Consider the following 26,132-nt stretch of genomic DNA (forward strand, 5'->3'; position numbering starts at 1 on the left):
TCACTACCAGATCTCAGGGAGTCTTACATTCCAGAACCTGGCCCATGGTTCCTCTTTCAGAATATCATGTCTTTGTCAGCATCCCATCCTTGTTGCCAAAACTCTCAGTTCCAGGATTTCACTTTACCCTACTGACAAACGAGTAAGTTAGCCTGTTACAATCTCAAGAATGCTGACAGAAGACATGAGACTCTTGGGTTAGAGGCAAAGGACTTTATCACTCATGGCACAGCCCTCAGAACGAACCTCAGCATATTCACATCAGTTCCCCTTGTCTCGAATTTCACAGGGGCAATGCAATGGGCCTGGATGGATAGTAAGCACATGGTGGGGTTCATGTTGCAGTTCAGCTAACACTGAGTGTGAGGAATCCACTTCTTAACCAGTTAAGCCTGCTCCTTGACCACAAGTTACTAGTTACGTAAGTCCTGAGATGGCTCAGGCAAAACTGTCAACAGGGCCTTGCAGTCTTGGCACACCTAGTAAGATAGGAGGCCTGACTGTATCCTCCGACAATTATCCTTTTTGTGCTTTGGCTTTGTTCACTCTCATGTATTTGTCTCTCAACCTGTTGTATACTGATGGCTCACACAGGCTAGGCACTTATGCAATAAATACTTAATGAGACAGCTGGCTAAGAGATGAAGATAGCTTGATCAAGAATATTGTCAAATTGCAGTTTCAAAGAGCACAGAAGAATAATTCCTTCAAAAGTTTGGCCACCACTCAATCTGTCAGCTACCTGTGAGTCCTAAGTGGAACTGAGGTCCAAAGGAAACTTTTCTGATTCATCTTTAAGAACTAAGTCTACTGCCAGTTCCTAATGTAAGGACTATCACATAATATAGTCTAGAAAGAGCCACTTCTTCTTTCTAGAAAGAAATCTTTCATTCTAGTGAGAAGGTTGTAACAACTGACAAGACAATATAATGTTGCCAAGGAGAAGACCCAGTAATTTTGCCTGTAGCACAATGTTGAGATGAAACAACTTCTGGGCCAGGCATAGCAGCTCTCACCTGTAATCCCACCACTCTGGGAGGCCCAGGCAGGCGGATTTCTTAAGCCCAGGAGTTCAAGACTAGCCTGGGCAAGATGGCAAAGCCCCGTCGCTACAAAAAATACAAAAATTAGCCGGGCGTGGTGGCATGTGCCTGGAGTCCCGTAGGAACTCACCTGAGGTAGGAAAATCACCTGAGCCCGGGAGGTTGAGGCTGCAGTGAGCTATGATCACAATACTGCACCCCAGCCTGGGTGACAGAGGAAGATCCTGTCTCAGAAGAAAATTAAAAAAAAGGAAAGAGAAAAAAAACAATAAACAAAACAAAACTACTACTCAGTCCAAGAGCTGAGTGCATGAAAAATTTTTTCCTTTGGAGTTATTTCAGACTTAAAATACCCCCGAAGTTTGTATTATCACTTAATAGTTAGCTTCCAAGGTTTTACTCTTCAGAGATATACTGTCACTGCTTTTAAATTATGATCAAACTTTAATAAATTCCAGATTGTAATTAACAACACATAAATGATAAATATTTGAGGACTCAAAGGAGATAAAAAATGAGATTAGTAGCTGTAATGAACAACAATTAAGGAATAATTCAGCCTATGAACATTAGTAGTTAAGCTTCAGATCCACACAATGAAAGGCATAAATAAAATGACACCACTTTAAACAATTATCACCGGCAGACCCCATGAAGCACCAGCTGGGGCAAGGTCAAATGTCATGGGTTGTTTTGGTAACTCATAAGGGACACAGAAAGAGAAGCAGGCGTTTTTATTCATATGGCATAAAACGTTTTTCTTTCCTAAGCAATTTCACAAAACAGATCTTAAAGTTATTTTTCTATGTATTTCTATTAGAGTTCAAGAAAAAAATAACATTTTTCTCCTGAAAGCTATAGTGATGTCAATAAAATGAGCACTGGAGTCATAATGTTTTAACACATTGTCATGCAGTGTTTTTGTATTTATAACTGGGATACAAAATGCTCAGTGAGTGGCTAGTGTAAAAACATTAGGCACTAATCAATTACATGTAAGAACCAAATTGATCCCATCACATTGGAGGGATTTAATCTGAAGAAAATCAGCTTTCTGACTTGGTTAAAACAAAGTCTATAATGTAATGAGACAAGATGGAAGTAGTTTAAGTAATAAATGTTTAATCAAAGAATTTTACATATTATTAACAGCATTCAATTTGGCCAAACATCTACACGTTTGTAGAATCCTACTGTATATAAAGTGGGAATGTATCAAGTATAGACTATGAAAGTGCAAATAACAAGTCAAGGTTAGATTAACTTTTTTTTTTTTACATTATAAAATTAACTTGTTTACAAAATAGGCTTTGCCAAACTTCATTACTGAATTGTAAAGTCAATGACTGTGTTGTTTTTAAAATATGTACCAAGGAAATACAAATTGGATAATGATCATTTTTCATGCTCAGGAGAGAACAGCACAGAAATAAAGGATACTGCACAAGGAGCAAGGAAACCAGAACCCATTGTGTACACTATCTTCACACAGAGCATTCTTTCTCACCTTAACTGCAGTTGTGCAAGATGCCTCAATGTGATGCAAAGACTCTACATTGGAAAAATTACAACTTGGTCTAAAAACTTACTGGTGTTGATATTTTTAATCCAAAATAAATTTGTAAAAAAATCCTTTAATGGACTATTTCAGTTTAATATACAGTAATACACTGTAGATAAAGTTAATATTTCCCCCCACTAACTTTAAGAGGGATTGATATCAATGTTTCTGATCACTGGAGAAATAAAAACTAATGTGGACCTTTGATATCCATGGCATAAGAGGATTTGATTTCCACTACAGTTTATCCTAAGAGGATCTGGGGAATATTAAATATTCTAATATAGTGTCCTAGCAATATGAATTTTAAGTACAAGAATATTTCAAAATCAGGGTTTAGAAAATAAAGTAATCAAAAACCATAATCACATCTCTTGTGGATAACAATACTAATATAACTTTTTACCCAGCCCAGGATTTGCCTGTACAAACTCAGAACTGAAAGTTTGGTATCTGTAGATTTCTGGTAACAATCTGGCAAAACACTAAATTGGAGGGTTGTACTTATCTATTTTGCTTATGTTATGCTAGTTTTGATAATATTTAAGTAAAACAGCCATTCCAACAGTTTACTCTAGTTTTAATTACACACTGTACCATTGTATCTTAATTACAACTAAGACCAGTATTTTCTTCACAGTAAGACACCGATAACTAGGAAGTTGATTTTTTTCAACACTAAACAGTAATCACACAGCAAATGAGTATTGCGCAGTAGAACAAACACATGTCAGCATTTGCTAATTAGGCAAACAAACTGATGGAACATTTAGTTGTTATATTTAGTGTAAAAGCAAGGCCATGGGTGGTTTTGTGGAGGTCTTTGCAATTCATAGCATAGTTACTTCAGAAGAGACATTGAAATTTGAATTACTCACTTATTTAACTGGCAACTATCCATTTAGGTTAGGCAAAGGCACGGTAACGTGTTGCGCAGGATGTTTTATTGAATTTCTTAATAATCGTGGGATTTACTATAACTCATGAAAACTCCACTTTTTTTCTATTTTATAAAACCATTAAAAGTAATTGCACCCATCAGTAATTAGAATGCACTGTAAAATTGTGAAAACAAATAACTATGATTGCACTTCCAATAAAGTGTCTCTTAAAATACAGCACCGCTGTTGCTAATCAACTGTATTTTAATATTAAAATAAACTGTTTTTAACAGCAGCATTAGGTTTAGTTAACTTAAGCTACAGGCTACATTTATATAAATGCAGTCTCCATGGCAACAAAAACCCATTTAATTCTGGAATATCATTGCTACCAAGTGGCACCTTTTACTCCCGAGAACGCTGACACTGCCCTGGAGCACTCTAGGATGCTGCACACCTAAATGCCTTGTTAGTCAGCGCACAAGTCAGAGTTTGGCACAGTTGGACTGTAAATAGACATGAAAGGAAACCTTTGATTCATGTGAAATTAAAACTAATTACACTTGTGGTAGATGTGGTACTTAAGAGACTTCAATTCACATTGCTCAGACAAAAAGGAAGGAAGTTACGGAAGAGCACAAAGAGATTGAAGACATATATGTTATCGGATTCTATCCAAAATAAATCTCTAGAATGAAGAAAACTTTTTTTTTTTTTTTTTTGAAGGAAAGCCACCCAAAGATTAGGCAGTAAGCCTTTAGTTTAAATGTTCAATTAAAGTATTGTCAAGTCTAGGCTAAATAGAGGACTGCATTTTCTTAAAGAGTGTGGAATACAACTTATTTCATTTTTGTTTCTCTTTCTCTTGCTCTTCTTTTTGTCAGCAAAAAGGGGAAAAGCTATTCAATTAAATACAAAGGAAATTCCCTGTAAGGTTAAAATAAAAAATGAAGCTACCATTCAAGGGAACTCCTTTGGATTCAACCCTACTGTCAGTGTTTATCACTGAGTTGGAATTAAGTGAATCAAAGTCTCTATCAAGCATACTCCACCTAGCATACCATCTGTAACTGTGATTCATTTAGAGCCCAGATGTGTGCAGTTCACACTAAATGTACTTGTTCAAGCCAGTCACTTGAGGTTTGAGGTGTTTGACTTGAAACATCTGAACCATCTCCTCTGTTGGCCGCCTCATTACCACTGTCACCAGCTTGAGACACTGCTTCCTCAGCCAGAATATTTTCTTCCAAAGGATTTTCTTCTATCTGGGTTCCTCTACCTTCACTGACACTGGCATCTTCAAACACTGAATCTTCTGGCAGCACCAGTTCCACATCCTTCACACCTTCTGACCCATCTTTGATACAGGGGAGCTGGGAATCGGCACTGATTTCTGTAGTTGCTGGAGGAATCAGGGCAATACTCTGAGGGTTCATGTCATGAAACCAAGCCATGATGTTGCCAAGAAGATTGTCATTGATGTTGGGGTCCTGGCCAGCTGAGTCAGGGTCACTAGCTGAGGGACAGAAATCACTTCTTGCCTCACTGAGAGGGTGTGAACTCAGGGTGTCAGTTGAAAATGGGTCACTCTCTGCTCCTAGTCTCATGAGGCTGTCACCAAGTTCCAAAAGCTCAGAGCTGCTCAATGCAGCCCGAGGGCTATCTGTATTTCTGGGGACAGAGTCCAGCCTGGAAGGTAAAGAAGTGCCTATTGCACCTAAGGATGCTTCATTACTGAGGAAGTCTCTAGTTTCTTCATCGAGGGCCAGCCCAGACTCTTGCAGTGATAACTGTATTGCAAGAAGTATATTGGGATCATCTTCATCCAAGGAACTCAGAGCCTGAAGCAATAGAAAGCAAAACTACTTTAAAATTTGACTAAAGAAAAACTAATTTAACTCAATCAGGTTTACCATTCTTCCTTTACCAACGGATTATTAATTTTATTTATACAGAAAAATTATTTTATCTACTAAAATCTTGTATTTTTCTCCATGCCCATGCTAAAGGAAAAAAAAAATACCTTAAAATAAATCTAAAATATAGGAAAATATTTTCCTGCAGCACATCTTGAAAACAAAGATTTTAGAATGGAAGGAAGAAACAGGAAAGTGATGAAAGTAACAATAGGAAACCACACTCAACAGACAAAGAGTAAAAGCATAGGCAATGAGGCTGCTCAGAAAGGCTACCTGAAGAGAGTCCTGGTTTTCAGAGCGACTGGCAGGGGTGTAGTCACGCAGGGAAGAGCTGTGCAGCACACTCATAGATGCAGAACTTACCACGGATGTGCCAGGCCTGCGGCTGCTGCTGCCGCCTTCTGGAATATCTGTTTCAAAGCAATTGGTACCAAAGACAATTTAGTCACAAGTAAGACTTATTTATTTTTTTCATACACCTGGTTGTTTAGATTGGCAATTTCTCTTTCAGTGCTGGGGAAAACCTGTGTTGACATGTTCACTTAATCTTTCTGGGATTTCTCATCCATATTTGTCTTAATGAGCAATAATATATATGATACTATCACTTCAAATCCATGATTTTACCTTTTTCTTTTTGAGATGGAGTCTTGCTTTGTCAACGACCTAGCTGGAGTGCAGTGGCGCAATCTCGGCTCACTGAAACCTCTACCTCCTGGGTTCAAGCGATTCTCCTGCCTCAGCCTCCCGAGTGGTTGGGACTACAGACGTGCGCCACCACGCCTGGCTAATTTTTGTATTTTTAGTAGAGATGGGGTTTCATCATGTTGGTCAGGATGGTCTGCATCTCCTGACCTTGTGATCTGCACACCTTGGCCTCCCAAAGTGCTGGGATGACGGGCATGAGCCACCGTGCCTGGCTGACTTTTACATTTTTGCTTGCAGTCTATATGGTTCTTTTCATAAATGCAAGTGCTACTATCCATTTCTCTTTTTTTGTTAAGCAATAACTAGTAAAGGTTTTTTATTTTTAGATTTCTTAAAATTAAAAAATTTGGGATTTACAATAGTCTGAAGAGCAAATCTTTAGTCCCATTGATCCTGACATTATAGTCAGAAGATTTTCACTTATTAATTTAACATTTAAAAGTTGAATAATTAAAATAATTTATCTCTAATGCCAGAAATTCTCTCTCTTTTAAATAATGTCTACAGGACAACTAAGGCTAGGAAACAAATATTCCATGAATACAAAAACAGTATCAATCAATACGACAATTAACGGTGTGCTTCACTAGTTGCTTAAATGTTTTAGAAGCATTATCTAATTTAATACTCACAATGAGCCTATAAGGTGGCACTATTATTATTGTGTCTTTAGAATGTGGAAACAACCTTAGAGAGGCTGTGACCTAAGTTACACAGCTAATATGCAGCAGAGATGAGGTCATGAATCCAAGTTTGCCTGACTCCACAGACCATGCTCCTAACTCCTCTGATTTTCTGTGTCCTGTCACAACAGAAGCATCTGCATATTTATTGTATATCTAAATGACAAACTCGTTCACAAACATTTATATCAGCCAGTTTGAAGGATAAATTCAAGAGAACTATGGGATTAAACCATACTCAACCCAAGGACTTACCTAAAGTGCTTTCACTTGGCTCATCAGGGTCTGGAGGATTACTGAGTAGACTGTGAATGTCTCCTCGACGACGCTGTCTGTGCCTCCTCCGATACTGAAATTCAGCATATTCCTGCATAAACCAAAGGTTATAAAATACAAGAGAGCATGCAATTTTTAAAATGCAAATAAAACAAACTACACACTTTTTTCCAGGGGAAAAAGTTTGTGATTTTATACACATCTTATAAAATCACTTGGCTGAAACATCAGGTTTTGCCATGCCAAGGAAACACAAAAGGTAAAATGGAAAAAGAAAGTTTTCAACAGTCATTACAATTGCCTAAATTAGGAATACTTGCAAGCCCCAATGCTACATTAGAACACCCCTATTTCATATGCCTGATGATTTCAAGAATCTTATCTAATTAACACTACAATCATATTACACTCATTTAAGTAAGGCTTTCCTTGAAGGGAGGTTTTTTATTTTTTTATTTTTAGAGTCAGGATCTTGCTATGTTGCTTAGGCTGATCTTGAACTCCTGGCCTCAAGCAATCCCTGCTACTCGGCCTCCTAAGTAGCTGGGATTACAGGTGTGAGCCATTGCACCTGGACACAAAAGTGGTTTTAAAAAAGTGACTGGGGTCAGGTGCGGTGGCTCACGCCTGTAATCCTAGTGCTGTGGGAGGCCAAAGCAGGCAGATCACCTGATGTCAGGAGTTTGAGACCAGCCTGGCCAACATGGTGAAACCCCATCTCTACTAAAAATACAAAAAATTAGCCGGGCATGGGGGTGGGCACCTGTAATCCCAGCTACTCGGGAGGCTGAGGCAGGAGAATCACTTGAACCCAGGAGGTGGAGACTGCAGTGAGTCAAGACTGTGCCACTGCACTCCAGCCTGGGCAACAAGAGCAAGACTCCATCTCAAACAAACAAACAAACAAACAAACAAACAAAAGTGACTGGGATATATGTAACAGAAAAAGAAAAAAAGGAACAACAGTAAAAAAGAACACACACTGTTAAGTAGTTGCCAGATTGTTGGATTTTCTATTCTTTGGGACTGCTACATACCATATTCACAAATCGAATAACTAGATTAAAAGACAAATGTTAGGTTAGCTTTAAAGTAAGATGATTATTTAGCTTCTTTTCTATATAAGTCAATATGTGGTGCTATTTACAACATAGGTAGGGGAACGTTTTCTATTTAGCATATGGGATGAACACAGACTTAGGCAGATGTCCTCAGTCTATTTTACATTTGTGACAATGTTTAAAGTGAGTTTGTTATCACCAGAGGGTACAACCTGGGACCATCTGCTATTACCTGGGTATAAATGTGACAGAAGAGAAGAGAATAAAAGAGAAGGGAAGAGAAGAGAGGAGGCCAGGGTACACGATACCAACATAAAAATGCTAATTTAGAGAATCATTATGGTGTTTTTCCATGATAAACACTAAGATACTCAACTTTATGATTATCCTGGTTACCCTAGAATATTCAATATGCTTATATTGTGAAAGTACTAGGAGTAGGTGAAGACAAATTTTGTATCACAAATAAAACTTTCACATCATACCACTCTGGTGACATTTATTTAAACTTCTTCATTTATATAAGTATTTGGACTCTTAAGAAGTGGGAGGCATCCTGGGCTGGGCGCGGTGGCTCAAGCCTGTAATCCCAGCACTTTGGGAGGCCGAGACGGGTGGATCACGAGGTCAGGAGATTGAGACCATCCTGGCTAACACGGTGAAACCCCGTCTCTACTAAAAAAAAGAAAAATACAAAAAACTAGCCGGGCGAGGTGGCGGGCGCCTGTAGTCCCAGCTACTCGGGAGGCTGAGGCAGGAGAATGGTGTGAACCTGGGAGGCGGAGCTTAAAGTGAGCTGAGATCCGGCCAGTGCACTCCAGCCTGGGCGACAGAGCGAGACTCCATCTCAAAAAAAAAAAAAAAGAAAAAGAAAAAGAAAAAAAGAAGTGGGAGGCATCCTGTTAGGTTAGAAACTAATAAATGAAAGATACTCCAAATGCCCTGAAGGTTTATACAGGTTCTTTAAAACGCCTTGCTGAGATGGGGCATCATTTCCTCCTCTTTTCCTAAAGGCCCATGATCTCAAACTGATGACTTATTAAGTGTCATCAAGGCTCAACAGACCAGTGAGGAACACCAGCTACATTTCTTAAACAAAGATGGTATGAAAATTTTATCTCAATTCAAGGTTTATATTAGGGATAATTTGCTGACTTTGTAAACTTGATAATGGTACAAAGTTATGCATTAAACTATTACTGACCATAGACTATACATATTTCCAATTTAGGAAAATGAAACTGTTTAAAAGCAACTGCAAAAGAAACTTGTATATCTCAGATGGCATTCTCCCATGATGCAACAGGCTTAAATATATTGTTCTCATAAAATTTATCTGAAAAGTTCCAAGGATTCCTAAGATCTTCAAGAATGTATATTAAAAGGGTTTAGTCAGTATACTCCAAATGGTTTGAGAATGTTAAGGATACAGAGAAGACTAAAATGTTCTAAGATTTACAGAGGGAGAGGCTCTAAGGAGCTGTTTTAAGTAGTAATTGCAACAATTTTGTCAGTGGCTTAATGAGATGCTTTAATCCTAGAACTTCCATGGGGTATCACCATCCACATTGTAAAGATGAGAAATTAAGAAAGAATATAGCCTAGGATCTAATAAGTTACACTTAGAACTTGAATTCAGGTGTTCCTCAGACTTTATGCTATTTCCACTGAGCTCCACTGCCTTTAAAGTAGCATAAAACAAACCTTTATGCTTGCCAGACTCAAGTTAAATTGAAAAGAGTACAATGAAATTAACTTCATTGAAAAAAATATAAATTCAATCTAAGTCTACTGAAGTTGGTAACTTTGTTTTTTCCCTCACTATTAAGGCAAAGAGCTATTTTTCAAAAATATAACTCTGGCAGTTACTCGATAGTCATACATATGCAGAATTTGAAAGTCTCACAATGTATAGCAATTCTTGATATCTGCAATAAGGTTTATGTAAAAGCCTAGTGTTTCAATGTGTCAAAATCTAAAGAAAACTAAAAGTAAATAATTTCTAAAAAATTATCAATTCATAAAAAATAAAGTAACAGTCATATTAGTAGGCCCTCAATATTCAAGGACAAATATTTCATGATTCCTTAAGTTTCTGTCAGAGCCAGAAGCTGCACGATGATACACATACATGCTTGTGAATACACTGATGAAGGTTCTATTTATTTTTGCTAAATAGTGTTTCTACCTTAAAACACGGAAATCATTAGTATTTTTTTTCTAATTTCAGTTTGCTTATTCTTCCTTTTATGTGGAAGTTTTCCACAATATCCCCGAAGCTGTAAATGTATTAAAACATAGAAATAATAAATGCAGGATCAGATAAAGGTTCATAATTAGTTTTAAAATAAAAATTTCATTAATATATCACAATTTTAAAAATAATTTAAGTGAATTGAAAATGTCCAGATCAGGGCTCTAAGCACAATTTTTTTCAAGTCAATATTTTCTTGGATGTATCTACCAATACAAAAGCCACAGATGATTGCAAGTATCTTCAGCAGCTGAAAAGAGAAAGTATCTGATTTAAACAAGCCACAGTCATGCCTGGATAATAATCAATTTCATTGTCTTTCAATTGCAGGTAACAAATGGGTTATACATTACAAACAAAGTTCTCCTCATTTGTTCTGTACCCTTCCAAAAATTAAGTTGAAGGGTTATCATATTATAGGCATCAAATACTGTTTAATAAAGAGCAAAGATGGAGAGAGAGGAGTAGACAGAATGGCTAAAACCATTTTAAAATCATACTCAACAGTGACAGTGGCAATTTAAATCTCAGAAAACAGCTATGTGATTAAGAGTTTCACTCTGTCTTATTTTTATTTGCCACAACTGCTATCTGTAGTGTTAGTAATTTAGACCTTCTGTATTTTAAAACGGTATATTAATGACAACAAAAAAATAAGAAGAGTGTGAAAGTCTTGAAGATAAGCAGAAAGCAACTAAGCAAAGCATTTCTTTATGCATACACATTATTAATGTCAAGTTTTCCACTTTAGCAACTGATTATAAATCAATTCCCTCAGGTTGTTGCATTAACCTTAAAAATGGATTGTTCTTTTATATTTTTAATAGTTTCAGACTAAAACACTATGATGACTAGAAATGCATTCGTAATACACTGTCTCTCTATTAACAAATTAGAAGATATTTTCCAAAAATGTATATTGTAAATTTGCCTTAATTCTGACTATTCAGTAATTGAAAACAATAAAAGAGTAATGCATTTAACAATGTGATGATATACCAATACCACATAAATAGCTAAATGTAGGCTCTGTCAAGGATTTTTGTTACAAAAGAGAGCGCTGCTGATAATCTCAGTAGGATTTAGAATAGATAAGGATGCAAATGCAAGCACGATTGCAGTAAGAAAAAATACAAAAACAAAAACCCCATAAAACAATTACCTCTGGTGATGCAAATCCTAAATATTCCCAATCCCATGTTCCACCAGCAAAGCTACAAAGAAATTAGACATACCATTTGATTTAATACCAGTACTACAAAGTATATACAATCAGATCCTTGCTCTTTGAACATTACTTTAAATTCCTCTGTTGGAACTTGCTTAACCAAAGTAGATCAATTATTAAAACAGAATTAAAATGATAATTTCATTATTTCTTTCAAATTCTAAGTTTTTATGTTTCTGTAAAATGATCAAAAAATAAAAATTACCATGTTATAACAAAGTATTTTATAACTGCTTCTATTTTTATTTTACAAGTAAATATTTACTCATAAATATTACATAAAAATAGGATCAAAGAAATTTATGTAAAATAGTGCCAAAGGAATGTTTAATGCTTATAATTATTATAAATAGGAAAGTATGCTTCAATTTACAGAAGTAGTATGAGTATGTAAAATAAAACAACCACAACTCAAGTGATCTTTAGTGGATGAGTTTATCACTTGAATTAACTACAAATATCAAATTTCTCTTTCCTTCACAACTTCTTAATACAAAAATACAAATATGACCATAACAAGCTGGCAAAGTTTCCAAATTCTACATCATAAGATGTTTATAACTATCAAATCACTATATATATTACATATTTGAAATGATACATTAGAATACTCTTAATTATGAGTTCACCTGAAATGTGAAATTAACCTAGGTTAATTTAGTCTAAGGAGCTACACAATGATAAACAAACAAAAAATAACAAGAAAAACAGAAATAGCACGGAGGAAAAAAAAAAAAAAATCACCAAAAAAAGTTAACATACTTTTATGAGCTATCCATATTTTAGGTGTAAATAATTTCCAAGAATACGAACCCTAATTGGATAAAAAATAAAACTGCTGGCATTTGTGGCTGGAGCCAGGATGATTTCCAGTGTACATCCTTCTTACCTGCGCCTTGGAGCTTCTGGTGAGTCTGCAGGAGCTACTCCCCGAGCCACAGACGCCAGGAATTCTTGCCTCTTCTGCTGTACAAGGCATGCTGCTTTGATGATCTTGTGGCGGGGTGTGCGAAGGTAAGGCCTATTGACTTTCTGGGCAAGGTCTTCAGTGACCATTTCTAGGTCTGTCTACAATAAGCAGAGAAAAAAAAAAGATCACAGGCTTCATAGGTTAATCAATAGCAAATCCAGAGTCTATGTGGTTTCTCAGTTAAATCTAACTCTTTTGAAGTAAGAAACTAGTTCAAATTTTGAAATAACTTCCTATGTAATGTATTTTCTATTTTGTACATGTTTTCTAGATTATGAAAGAGAAAGAAGGATTATATATAAAATCATGTGAAATTTAAAAAAAGCACTTATTTGATAGGCATTTATAGAAATGAAATTGGTATAGATTACAAAGAAGCAGTGAGTATAGCAGCTGTTTACAAGGAATTTATAATCTATGTGAAAAAAACTAATACATTTCAATGCACCATACAAGCAAATGCACGATGCCATAGTGCAGACTATATAAAAGTGCTGAAGGAATCTGAATTAAGGCAAGACGACAGTGATCGGGGGCAAGTCTGGAAGGCTGTATGGAGAAAATGAGTACTGATCCTTGATGGAAATGTAGGATATAAATTAGCAAAGGACAGTTCAAGATTTGACATGAACTGTCATGTAACAGGAGAAAGTTTAGTGGCTTCAAAAGAAAAGAAATGTACAATGAAGTTATTTAGCTATAGTGATGCTAACTGGCTTAGGTGTTTTTGTTTTTTAAATACTGTAACTTTTTCAGTTGTATTTAAAAAATAAACTGGTAAACAGCAACTTTCTCATCTTGTAGGTAATGTGGGTTGTTTCATCTTTGATGATAAAATTCTTAATTACATAATCAGAAATATGCCTGACTTCAAACTTCAACCAGTTTAAAACAAAGACAAAAATGCTATAGGAAATGTTTGCATCACTCATAACTCATTCAGACCTGCAGAGTGACAAATTTAAACAGAAAGAAAATTTCAATTTATTAGTGGTAACTTTTCCTTTATTTAAAAACCATTTAAAAAATTAAAAGAAAATTGTTTTACTAATCATGTCCACATGAAATAAAATAAGCGGTTTGAAAAAGGAAAAACTCTGTATTTCGTAATAACTGCTGCTATTTAAATGTAATTAAAAAATATCTTACTTGCATTAGTTCGAAAATTTCTTTCTTTGTGCTTTTAGGTTCCAAGAAAAATCCATATGGATAAGAACACTTGAGAATGCGCCGAGTTTTTAAGAGCACATGAACTGCATCTTCAATGAAAGTGGTATCTGGACAGCCTCCTTCAGCTAAAAAGTAATTGAGGCACAGTGAATTTGTTTTTGCAAATATGCCATTTGTAATATTAATTAAACAATGATTTTTCTGAAAAAAGAAAAAAGAAGGATCATTAGGACAAAAACTGTTTTAAGTAACTATCTGAAAATACTTATTTGAACCAAACTAAAAAACTACATAAAATACTCATGTGTGACATGTATGTGTTTATAAAAGAAGTATATGCCCCAGCAGCCCAGGAGCACTGATGGTATTCATAAAGGAATGCACATACTCATCTTGGATTCTGGTCTCACTCTATTGGTAAGCAAATCTAGCTTTAGGTCAACCAAAAGGTTCTAGGCTTTACTTTTTCAGATTATCCCTAGCAGAATTTCCCTGCGTAACAATGAGAACAAATGCCTTTTCTAAGTTGCTTATAAAAAGAGCCTAATTATGTAAAATTAATACTGTAAGGAAAAAGATACCACATTCTAGCAAACAACTAGACAACTAATCCTAGTTAATGAAAAAACTCCAGAGAAAGAAAGAAGGGGAGGAAGAATGAGGAAGATGGAAGACGAAATTGCCTTAACATCTGAGACTTTTTGTTCTAAGAATATCACTATAACAGTCTAGGTTTTCGCTTAACCGAAAAAAAAAACAAAAAATAAAAACCAGAAATTAAGCACGAGAATCTAAGTTTGCAAATACTTTAGAAAATCAGATTATTTTGGATGCCTGTAAAAAGAAATTCAGTGTGTGTACACAAACTGACATACAGACTATCCTGAGATTTCTGACGTATGTGAGAAATGTGTGAAGTTTTGCTTCTTCCTTTTCAATTGCTGTACCTTTTTGTTTTTTTCCCCTAATTTGTTATGCTGCCTGGAACCTCCAGAATGCTGAATAGAAGCAATAATTCACATCTACAAATATTGAATATTGTTAAGTGTCAGGCACAGCTGGAAGCACTAGGGATGCATTAGTGACCAGACAAAAATCCCTGCTGAAGAGCTGTACGACTTGTGAGAATTTTTTTCCTCTCAATTTATACTGTGGACAATACTTCAAGAGTTTGATATTGCCTAATACAGTTATATCTTTAATGAAGTCCAAGAACTAATAATTAACAAGCAGGCTATACTGCTATTGACATATTCTTCCTCACTCCATTTAACTTATGGTATTGTCTTGACTAGGGAATTATCCTAATGGAAAGGATTTTAATATTCATTATTTTGATAAACTGGAGCAACCCAAGTATAACATCACATTTTTCACCTTAAAATGTACTTTTCATATGTAAGCTATTATTTTTAAAAGGTGACTTTTTAAAACAAAAATAACAGAACCTGCACTCTGTGTGGTCATTGTGGGTTATTATATTCTAATGATGCTATCAATACTCAATTCATATTTTGGAATATTCTTATAAAACTTATAATTTAGGACTCACACGTTAGCTCCACCTCATGGCTTTGCTTTTTGACCCCAATGTTCATTATGTACCAGTGAAATGATTTCTCTGCAAACTGTTATTGACTTCCACATCCTTAGGCACTCTGCTAAATTTTCTCAATAATTTTTGGGTATTCAGTTACCTGACAATTGGGTAGCATGTATATCTTGCTCCTCTAAGTCAGTGATGTCCTTTAGGACCCATCCACTTTTCCCAACATTGTAGAGCATCAGCAGTGACACAGAGTAAGCAAAATCATGAAGTGTTTTTATCTCATAACAGCACAGGCTGCATCAAGAGGAGGAGGCTAGGTGCTGGGTAGAAAATCCAATCACAGAGACCTCATCTGCTAAGCTGCACTCAGGGCTTCAAAGAACTCAAAACAGTACCAGAACAAGCTAATGGACATAATGTATTCCTTTCAGGGCCTAACCTACTAGTGAAGCAACAAGCATGGAAAGATATTTTATATTAATTATCACACATACAACTTATAACTTACTTTCTTTGAGAGCTCTGCTCAATTGTTCCATCTTTTCTTTGGCTGTTTTAAGAAGGCGTTGTTCTAGCTAAAGGAATAGAAATAAAGAATGTAAACCATTCTCTTTATTTATTCACAACAGTATAGGTTAGCTCATTTGAAATTATTTGGGACATACCTGATAACTATGCTCGTGGTTTTTAAATCTTGTATAATAGTGCATAAATCTGTCAAGTTCCTGAAATCGTTTGTGTTTTTTCTCAGCCTAGAATACAAAAGTCCACAAATGACTTTTATAAAAACTAGTAGCTACTAAAATAGTTTTTTGGGGAATCATTTAAAAGTTTTATTAGTGATAGGTATAGTGTATTCAGATTTGTGAATTATTTTCTTGACAGAAAACAATATATATATATATATATATATATATTTTTTTTTTTTTTTGAGACGGAGTCTCGCTGTGTCACCCACGCTGGAGTGCAGTGGTGCAATCTGAGCTCACACAAACCTTGCCTCCTGGGTTCAAGCGATTTTCCCGTCTCAGCCTCCTGAGTAGCTGGGATTACAGGAGCCCACCACCATGCCTGGGTAATTTTTGTATTTTTAGTACAGATGGGGTTTTACCATGTTGGCCAGGCTGGTCTTCAACTCCTGACCTCAAATGATCCGCCTGCCTTGGCCTCCCAAAAGTGCTGGGATGAAAAGCATGAAACACTGTGCTCGGCCTTCAATGTTTTATTATATGGCTTTTTGCTATGGACTAATGGTATTCTCCCTAAAATTCATATTTTGACGCCTTATCCCCAATGTGACTGTATTTGAAGACAGGACCTGTAAGAAGGTGATAAAGCTTAAATAAGGTCATCAGGGTGGGCCCTATTCTGATAGGGCTGGTACCCTTGTAAGAAGAGGAAGGGGCACCAGAGGTCTCTCTGTCTTTTCTGGCCACCTAAGGAAATAGTGAGAGGGTGGCTGTCTGCAAACCAAGAAGAGCCAAATTGGCCAGCACCTTGACCTTGGACTCCACAACCTCTAGAACTGTGAGAAATAAATTTCTGTTAAGCCACCCAGTCTGTAGTATTTTCTATGGCAGCTGAGCAGACTAAGACACTTGCTCTACAGTATAATGTAATACTGCATTGTTGATATTAATGTTAAAATTGTTTTTAAGTATTTACAGAGGTAGGCTGGGATATATCAGACTTTACATACGTATCTTCACCAAAATTAAAAAGGGGAAAATGTAAAAGGGAAAAAGCTCTCAAGTTTATAGAGCTATTTTGTTGACATTAAAGGCTACTATAAAGTATATTCAATTTAATACCTTATTAAGATGAAAATGGACAAAGACATGCAAAATAACTCCAGGAGCAATGAGTGGCTTAGAGAGATGTCTTGGCTTAATTGGTTCTCTTTACCTCCACAGTCATTTCCTTGGATTGCTCCTCTACGTGCTGAATGACTTCATAGCGAGTACATCTGTAATAACCTCCAGTGGAAGAACTATGTTTTTTCCACTCTTCAAGGCAAATCCAGCAAAAGTCATACTTGCACTTCAAAACAAAACACAGATGAAAACATCTCCCCATATTAATATGCAAATTATTTTCTGCTTTATAGCCCACCAATCTGTAAAGATTAAATAATTGTGTTTGTGTGACCAGAAACAAATCTTCTCAAAGACATGACCTCTTTCTCATGTTTCCTTTGGAGACATTATCTGCATTATGGAAAGATGTGGGGATAGTTTAAAATTATTATTTATAGGGATACATTAAAATGTAAAGCATAATATTATGAAGTAATCACAAGGAATCATTAAAAATATCAATAAGATATTCTTTCCAAATAATATCAGATGCAAGTGTTTCATTTTTAAGTGCATTCTAATCTGACACTGGTATATAAAGCTCTACCAGTCTATTTGAAAAACTTCTGGCAATACTGACAAATTGGTTTTGAAACCAGAACTACGCTTAAAAGACCTCTAAGTGGAACAGCTGATATAAAAACGGTTTCCCATTTTAATGTAAATTTCACTGAATTACCATAATTATCAGACAGTGCCAAAAATATGAGCATTCAGTATGAAAACACATCCTTTTTTATGCTTATGGATTTTGAGTCAGTTAAAAAGATCTTCCCATTCTGTTGTCTTCAGGCACTCTTTATGGTTTATTTATTTTTTATTTTATTTTATTTATTATACATTAAGTTCTAGGGTACATGTGCACAACGTGCAGGTTTGTCACATATGTATACATGTGCTGTGTTGGTTTGCTGCACCCATTAACTCGTCATTTACATTAGGTATTTCTCCTAATGCTATCCTTCCCCCATCCTTCCACCCCACAACAGGACCCGATATGTGATGTTCCCCGCCCTATGTCCAAGTGTTCTCATTGTTCAGTTCCCACCTCTGAGTGAGAACACGCAGTGTTTGGTTTTCTGTCCTTGTGATAGTTTGCTCAGAATGATGGTTTCCAGCTTCATCCATGTGGCTACAGAGGACATGGACTCATCCTTTTTTATGGCTGCATCGTATTCCATGGTGTATATCTGCCACATTTTCTTAATCCAGTCTATCATTGATAGGCATTTGGGTTGGCTCCAAGTCTTTGCTATTGTGAATAGTGCCGCAATAAACATACAAGTACATGTGTCTTTACAGTAGCATGATTTATAATCCTTGGGGTATATACCCAGTAATGGGATCACTGGGTCAAATGGTATTTCTAGTTCTAGATCCTTGAGAATCGCCACACTGTCTCTTCCACAATGGTTGAACTAGTTTACGCTCCCACCAACAGTGTAAAAGTGTCCCTATTTTTCCACATCGTCTCCAGCACCTGTTGTTTCCTGACTTTGTAATGATGGCCATTCTAACTGGTGTGAGATGGTATCTCATTGTGGTTCTGATTTGCATTTCTCTGATGACCATTTTTTTCATGTGTCTGTTGGCTGCATAAATGTCTTTTGAGAAGTGTCTGTTCATATCCTCTGCCCACTTTTTGATGGGGTTGTTTTTTTTTTCTTGTAAATTTGTTTAAGTTCTTTGTAGATTCTGGATATTAGTCCCTTGTCAGATGAGTAGATTGCAAAAATTTTCTCCCATTCTGAGAGTTGCCTGTTCACTCTGATGGTAGTTTCTTTTGCTGTGCAGAAGCTCTTTAGTTTAATTTGATCCCATTTGACTATTTTGGCTTTTGTTGCCATTGCCTTTGGTGTTTTAGTCATGAAATCCTTGCCCATGCCTATGTCCTGAATGGTACTGCCTAGGTTTTCTTTCAGGGTTTTATGGCTTTAGGTCTAACATTTAAGTCTTTAATCCATCTTGAATTAATTTTTTATAAGGTGTAAGGAAGGGATCCAGTTTCAGCTTTCTACATATGGCTAGCCAGCTTCCCCTGCACCATTTATTAAACAGGAAGTCCTTTTCCCATTTCTTATTTTTGTCAGTTTTGTCAAAGATCAGATGGTTGTAGATGTGTGGTGTTATTTCTGAGACCTCTGTTCTGTTCCATTGGTCTATATCTCTGTTTTGGTACCAGTACCATGCTGTTTTGGTTACTGTAGACTTGTAGTATAGTTTGAAGTCAGGTAGTGTGATGCCTCCAGCTTTGTTGTTTTTGCTTAGGATTTCTTGGCAATGTGGGCTCTGTTTTGGTTCCATATGAACTTTAAAGTAGTTTTTTCCAATTCTGTGAAGAAAGTCAATGGTAGCCTGATGGGAATGGCAATGAATTTATAAATTGCCTTGGGCAGTATGGATATTTTCACAATATTCATTCTTCCTATTCACGAGCATGGAATGTTCTTCCATTTGTTTGTGTACTCTTTTATGTGGTTGAGCAGCAGTTTGTAGTTCTCCTTGAATAGGTCCTTCCCATCCCTTGTAAGTTGGATTCCTAGGTATTTTATTCTCTTTGAAGCAATTGTGAATGGGGGTTCACTCATGATTTGGCTGTTTGTCTGTTATTGGTGTATAGGAATGCCTGTGATTTTTGCACACCGATTTTGTATCCTGAGACTTTGCTGAAGTTGCTTATCAGCTTAAGGAGATACTGGACTGAAAAGATGGGGTTTTCTAAATATACAATCATGTCATCTGCAAACAGGGACAATGTGACTTCTTCTTTTCCTAACTGAATACCCTTGATTTCTTTCTTTTGCCTGATTGCTCTGGCCAGAACTTCCAACACTATGTTGAATAGGAGTGGTGAGAGACGGCATCCCTGTCTTGTGCCAGTTTTCAAAGGGAATACTTCCAGTTTTTGCCCACTCAGTATGATACTGGCTGTGGGTTTGTCATAAACAGCTCTTATTATTTTGAGATACATTCCATCAATACCTAGTTTATTGAGTTTTTAGCATGAAGGGCTGTTGAATTTTGTCAAAGTCCTTTTCTGCATCTATTGAGATAATCATGTGGTTTTTGTCTTTGGTTGTTTATGTGATGGTTTACGTTTATTGATTTGTATATGTTGAACCGATGAAGCCAACTTGATCTTGCTGCATAAGTTTTTTGATGTGCTGCTGGATTTGGTTTGCCAGTATTTTATTGAGGATTTTTGCATCGATGTTCATCAGGGATATTGGTCTAACATTCTCTTTGGAGATAAGATCGCAAATAGATGAAATAATTTTGGCTGGATCCTCAGCTGAACAATAAATAACACTTTCGAATATTTTCCTCACAACACTGCCCTAGGTTTTTCTTCCTGCCTCTTAGAGAATCATTATTACTGCCTCACTAAGCCAATTCATTTATGTTAATTTTACAGTAATACAGATATAAAAATCATTTTGTACCTGCCATTCTTTTGCAAGTATAGTAATAATCATTAAACTTCAAAGTTAAAAATCAAGTAATACCTAGAAGATATTATTATATTTTACTGGAATCTTAACCATTTAAATTTCCTTCATGTTTAAATTAGGAAAAAAAAATACATTTTCCTCTCAATAACTTTAAATAATCATTTTATACATAGATGACATTTCCAATGGTAAAGCAAAAAAAATCAGAATATCATTATAATTTTAAACCAAAAAAAGTTCATAAATGTAGGTAGGTTATTAATAATAAAATGTTATTAATAATATACCAGCATAGTTGTTTTAAACACATTGCTGTTTCTTCCTGTACAAGTAATTAAAGAGGGTAGTTATTCTATCTAGCCTTTTGACCTCTAACATTAATCATTTATATATTAAGTATTTTTCAGCCAAGTGAATCTTTGTTGGCATTTTCATTTTCAATATAATAAAGAGTTACTTATTTTATTGTTTTATTAGCAGTCCTAAACTCTGGCCATTGCTTTCGGTTCTTGTATTATACAGACATCTACATACAGGTGTTCCCTGGTATCCACAGAGGATTGGTTTCAGGACCTCCTGCCAACACCAAAATCTGAGAATCATCAAGTCCCCGATATAAAGTGGTGTATTATTTGCATCCTCTAGTATACTTTCAATAATCTCTAGATTACTTATAATATCTTACAATGTATATGCTATGTAAATAGTTGTTATATTTCATTGTTTAGGGAATAATTACAAGAAAAAAAAATCTGTACATGTTCGATACAGATGCAATTTTTTTCCCTAAGTATTTTTGATCCATGGTAGGCTGAATCCATGAATGCAGAACCCAACAATATGAAACTCATGGATACAGAGGGCCAACTGTATGGAGACAGTATATGGACTGGATTTGGGCCTAGTTTGGGCCTTGAGTATAAGCTGTATGCTCCAAAACCAGCTTCACAAGAGATCTATATAAGGCAGCACTTTGTTAATCATTGGATGACACACATACACACACATACACACACACACACACACACACACACACACACACACTCTCAAGACTCACTGGGGAAGGTGACTAGCAAGGAAGGATTCATGAATTTCTGATCTTCTGGTTGAATACCACAGATTCTTACCCTTACCTTTTGTTTTTGTTTCTGTAGAGATGGGGTTTTTGGGGTTTTGTTACTTTGCTCAGGCTGGTCTTGAACCCCCGGCCTCAAGTGATCCTCCTGCCTCAACCTCTTGAAGTGCTGGGATTATAGGCAAGAGCCACTGTACCAGGCCCCCTCAAATAATTTATCCTTTGGATTGACAATCAAACTAAATTAAGATTCCAAATGCAAAGCATGAAAAATCCTCTTTAACTTCTTACCTTAGCACACTGCATGTGATTGCAGCCTTCATTCTTCTGTATTGGAGACTTACAGTTGGCACAAGGCTTGGAGTTAGTTAATAACCAGAGACAATTGGCCGCATCCTCGTAGGCTTCACTAACTCCCACAACTTTGGGATATTAAGCACAAACACAAAAATAAATGATTTATTGTACAACTTCTGGGGGAAAAAACCCTCCAGACTTTTCTTTGCGGGCTCTCAATTTTAATAAAATATTTATTTTCCGATCAGTGTCTGTGGCAACATTTTTAAACTTCTTCATTTTGAGTAGCCTAATTACAAGACAAGGAACTCTATTCCAAAAGACCTATTCATGAAACCTGGTTTAAGGGCAATTTCTACATAAACTTGTGCCCAAATAAACTGGGACCAAAAACAACAAACACAAAAGAGGTTTTTTTTGTTTGTTTGTTTTTTGTTTTAAAAAGCAACATATTACTCCATTTAAAATAACTATTGTATCAAAGAAAATTACAGAAAGAACAGTTACTTTAGACGATAATTTACTTAACAGGCCAGACGCAAATATAATTATCAGAAACTCTTTACCATAGTAAAAAGCAAAAAATATCAACATCTTTTTTATCCATGAGTATTCTGGATAAACTTAAAATTAATTCAATGTGACATGTCTAAAACTAAGCATCTCATTTATTACACCCTCTTTCTCTATCATATCTGGTTCCTCTCCATTCCCAGTTCTTATGCTTTAAGGTAGGGTCCTTCATACCTCTTGCCTAGACAACTACAGCATAGAAAATCAACTTATCTCCCCAGTTCCTTCAAGGGCCCACCTCCAACTACACTGCTTGCACATTGATTTTTTAAAAAATCTCTCCATGTGTTTTTCTTTTATTGACACAAAATATTTTACATATGTATGAGGTAGATGTGACTGTAACATGCATAGAATGTGTAATAAGTCAGGACATCTGAAGTACCCATCACCTTGAGTAATTATCATTTCTATGTGTTGGTATCATTTCAAGTCCTCCCTTCTAGTTATTTTGAAATATAAAAAATACTGTCTTCTATCTAACTCTATGTTTGTCCCCATTAACAAACTTTTCTTCATCCTCCAATCCCCTGCCAGCCACCCAACCCACAGTGATCTTTTTAGAATGCACACTGCTTAAAATCTTTTAATTTGCTCCCCACTGACTACAAGATAAAATCCAACTGCTTTTGCAAAGAATATAAAGCCCATTATGATATGGCCCATCTGGCAAGCTCCTCTCACCCTCCATCCCTAATCAAACTTATACTCTTCATTGTCTTAAACTCAAGTTATTTTACTATAATTTGAGATCCACAATCTTAAGGAATGTCATGGTTTTTAAAGATTCTAAATTTTACATTTTATAAACTTCCCTCTCCCCTCCATGGAGAGTTAGGGGCTACAGAGTTCCAAACGCAAAATTAAAAATTCTTTTCCTGCAAGAATGTCAGCAATCAAGTTGGTTTTGTTTTCTTTTCTTTTTTAACTCTTAAGTGCACTGAGAAGCCCTACATTTTCTTTACTCAAAGAGATGCCAGAAAATCATTTTAGAATCACTGAAAGTGGCCCATCTAATCAAAGCTTTGTTTACATGCCGACACTTTCAGAAGGGTGGAGGGGTAAATGGTTGGCTCTACTGTCAAAGCAGGGGAGAAATCAGACCCTTTGCATTTTGAAATTCAAAAAGAAAAGTTACCCAACCCCTAGATATAAGCCCCTGGGGAGGGAAGGGGGACAAAGGTTTGGGCTCACTGACCCCTGGGAAGTGGCTCTGTGTATGGAATGGAAGGGCTGAGCACCAGAAGCAGTCCTCTGATGGAGCCTAGCAATACAGAAGTGGAGCTGTCTTGCTGCAAGGAACCCCAAGAGCTTGTCTACTTAAGTTTATATTAACAACAGAACAGCAGCTACTGTTGGACTATAAAAGCATTGGTTTTTAACTCCACACAGCAAAGAGAAACAGCAGTAATAAACTGATCAGACTTTACTCCAGTTCTGAACACACTTGGTAGAAGATGGTTTGATTAAGCTGTTGGTGGAAAGAATTATCAGATAATTTGGTGGGTGACAGGAGTTTCACTAGGAACTTAGTACATTTAGGGCTAACAAGGTCAAGCTGTGGAGGCAATTCCACTTACAAAGGGTATTGCTATAATACCTAATCATTTAAGTACACTTCACATTTAAACATCTAATTTTTGTTAAAAGCAGTGGCCTTTCTTCTTCCTTTAGCATCAACATTATTGTTAGCTCAGAGGCAATAACATATTCTTATGACTCTTATTGTCCATTGTTATAATAAAGAAAGCACAAAGCCATTAAAACAAAGCAGCAGTGTGGCCTGCAACATAATAGTTTTTTCTTCCGCCCTTGGAGAGAATGTGATCTCCTAACTGCATTTTAGTGAACTGCATGAAGTAAATCATATTCAGAGAATAACCAACTATTACTATGATAAAAACTCGTGCTGGAAAAAAGATCTTTATTTCCAATTCTCTGAACATGCTTATTCTACACATCTATCCCTTCCTTATACATACATTTTTTTTTTTTTTTTGAGACGGAGTCTTGTACTGTTGCCCAGGCTAGAGTGCAATGGTACGATCTCAGCTCACTGCAACCTCTGCCTCCTGGGTTCAAGTGATTCTCATGCCTCAACCTCCCAAGTAGTTGGGACTAAAGGTGCCCGCCACCACACCTGGCTAATTTTTTTTTTTTTTTTCATTTTTAGTAGAGACGGGGTTTCACCATGTTGACCAGGCTGGTCTCGAACTCCTGACCTGAAGTGATCTGCCTGTGTTGGCCTCTCAAAGTACTGGGATTACAGGCATAAGCCACTGCATCCAGCTTATACATACTGTTCTTAACATCAACAACACTGTATCTACCTTCAATCTATCGGGTGAGATTTTTTCACCTCTACTGACTTTCAAACTCTTCACTTCAGTTACAGCTCTTATTATATACTGATGTTCTTTCTTAATAATCTAGTGTGCTTAGGTGTCTTTCTAAAATGTATTAACTTCATAATAAAGTATTAGAATATCACAAAATCTAAGATCTATTAATAGAATCAACATGTATGCATGTGAAAACAGTTGCTTTTAAAAATTGAATTTTTATTTTTAATTTTTTTTAGAAATAGAGATTCACTCTATTATCCAGACCGGAATGCAGTGGTGCAATCATAGCTCACTGTAGCCTTCAACTTCTGGGCTCAAGAGATCCTCCTACCTCAGCTTCCCAAGTAGCTAGGACTATAGGCATGTGCCACTATGCCTGGCTAAGTTTTTAATTTTTTGGAGAGACAGGATCTCACTGTGTTGCCCAGGTTTGTCTTGAACTCTGAGCCTCAAGTGATCCTCTTGCCTTGGCCTCCCAAAGTGCTGGGATTACAGGCATAAACCACTGCACCCAGTCAAAGACTGAATTTTTAAATAATACAATTTGAATTCAGTTTATTGAGTATGTCCCATGAAAAATACTGGTCTGAAAAATTTATAAATTAACCATTTCATAAAAAATGTAACCATTCCTGCTTCTTGCTCTAATTAGACACAACAGAGGCAATATCAGTGCTTAACAAACACTATTTAAATCTTTATATGAAATTAATTCCTTGAATTGATTTCAAAATATTTTCAAATACTTTTTTCTAATTAATTAGATTTTCTCATCCTGAGTCTCATAATTCAAAGACTTTGGAAAACTGGGCATAAAGAAGAAAACTATTTCATGAAACTACAAATTTGGTTAAACATGCTTATGCCATTTTTTTTTGTATAAAATCCAAAGTAATAAACTTAACATAGTACCTAATCATATTTTTCCTTTTTGAAATATCATTTTTTTACATTTAATGATGGGGTTCTACTTTAGTATTACAGTTGGCCAATTATTGTTCACTTTAATCCTCACCCCAAATTTCATAAACATAAGTGGCCATTACTGGTCACCATCTTTCAGTGTGGAAGACACAAATCAGTAGAGGGAGAAAATTCCTAGCCTTTTCTTAACAACTGGGACTTTCTCTGCAGCCTTGGCTTGGTTTCTTCTCTGGTAGAACAAATCTCAGGTGTCTTCAGTCTTTTGTCTCCTCTCATGTTTTCAAACACTCTTTCATCTTTCCAAATC

At 36.1% G+C, this 26,132-nt stretch overlaps 1 protein-coding gene across 4 annotated transcripts in view; it reads right to left on the minus strand.

Moving 5' to 3' along the window:
- Nucleotides 1–2,145: 2,145 nt before the first annotated feature.
- ANKIB1 (ankyrin repeat and IBR domain containing 1) overlaps nt 2,146–26,132 on the minus strand; it is a 153,333-nt gene continuing 129,346 nt past the window's right edge. Inside the window, exons 11-20 of one of the 4 annotated variants that reach the window (XM_023226683.3) lie at nt 21,978–22,108; nt 17,209–17,343; nt 15,969–16,055; nt 15,812–15,878; nt 13,734–13,879; nt 12,504–12,682; nt 11,549–11,600; nt 7,051–7,144; nt 5,678–5,814; nt 2,146–5,326 (exon numbers count right to left, since the gene is read on the minus strand). In XM_023226683.3, coding sequence (XP_023082451.1) covers nt 4,589–5,326; nt 5,678–5,814; nt 7,051–7,144; nt 11,549–11,600; nt 12,504–12,682; nt 13,734–13,879; nt 15,812–15,878; nt 15,969–16,055; nt 17,209–17,343; nt 21,978–22,108 — 1,766 coding nt within the window. In that variant the 3' untranslated portion in view covers nt 2,146–4,588. Of the gene's footprint in view, nt 5,327–5,677; nt 5,815–7,050; nt 7,163–11,548; nt 11,601–12,503; nt 12,683–13,733; nt 13,880–15,811; nt 15,879–15,968; nt 16,056–17,208; nt 17,344–21,977; nt 22,109–26,132 lie in introns of all 4 variants that reach the window. The other 3 variants (XM_023226684.3, XM_023226681.3, XM_023226682.2) reach the window with 3 other exon arrangements.

Source organism: Piliocolobus tephrosceles, chromosome 8, assembly GCF_002776525.5.
Source record: "Piliocolobus tephrosceles isolate RC106 chromosome 8, ASM277652v3, whole genome shotgun sequence".
Taxonomy (NCBI): Eukaryota; Metazoa; Chordata; class Mammalia; order Primates; family Cercopithecidae; genus Piliocolobus; species Piliocolobus tephrosceles.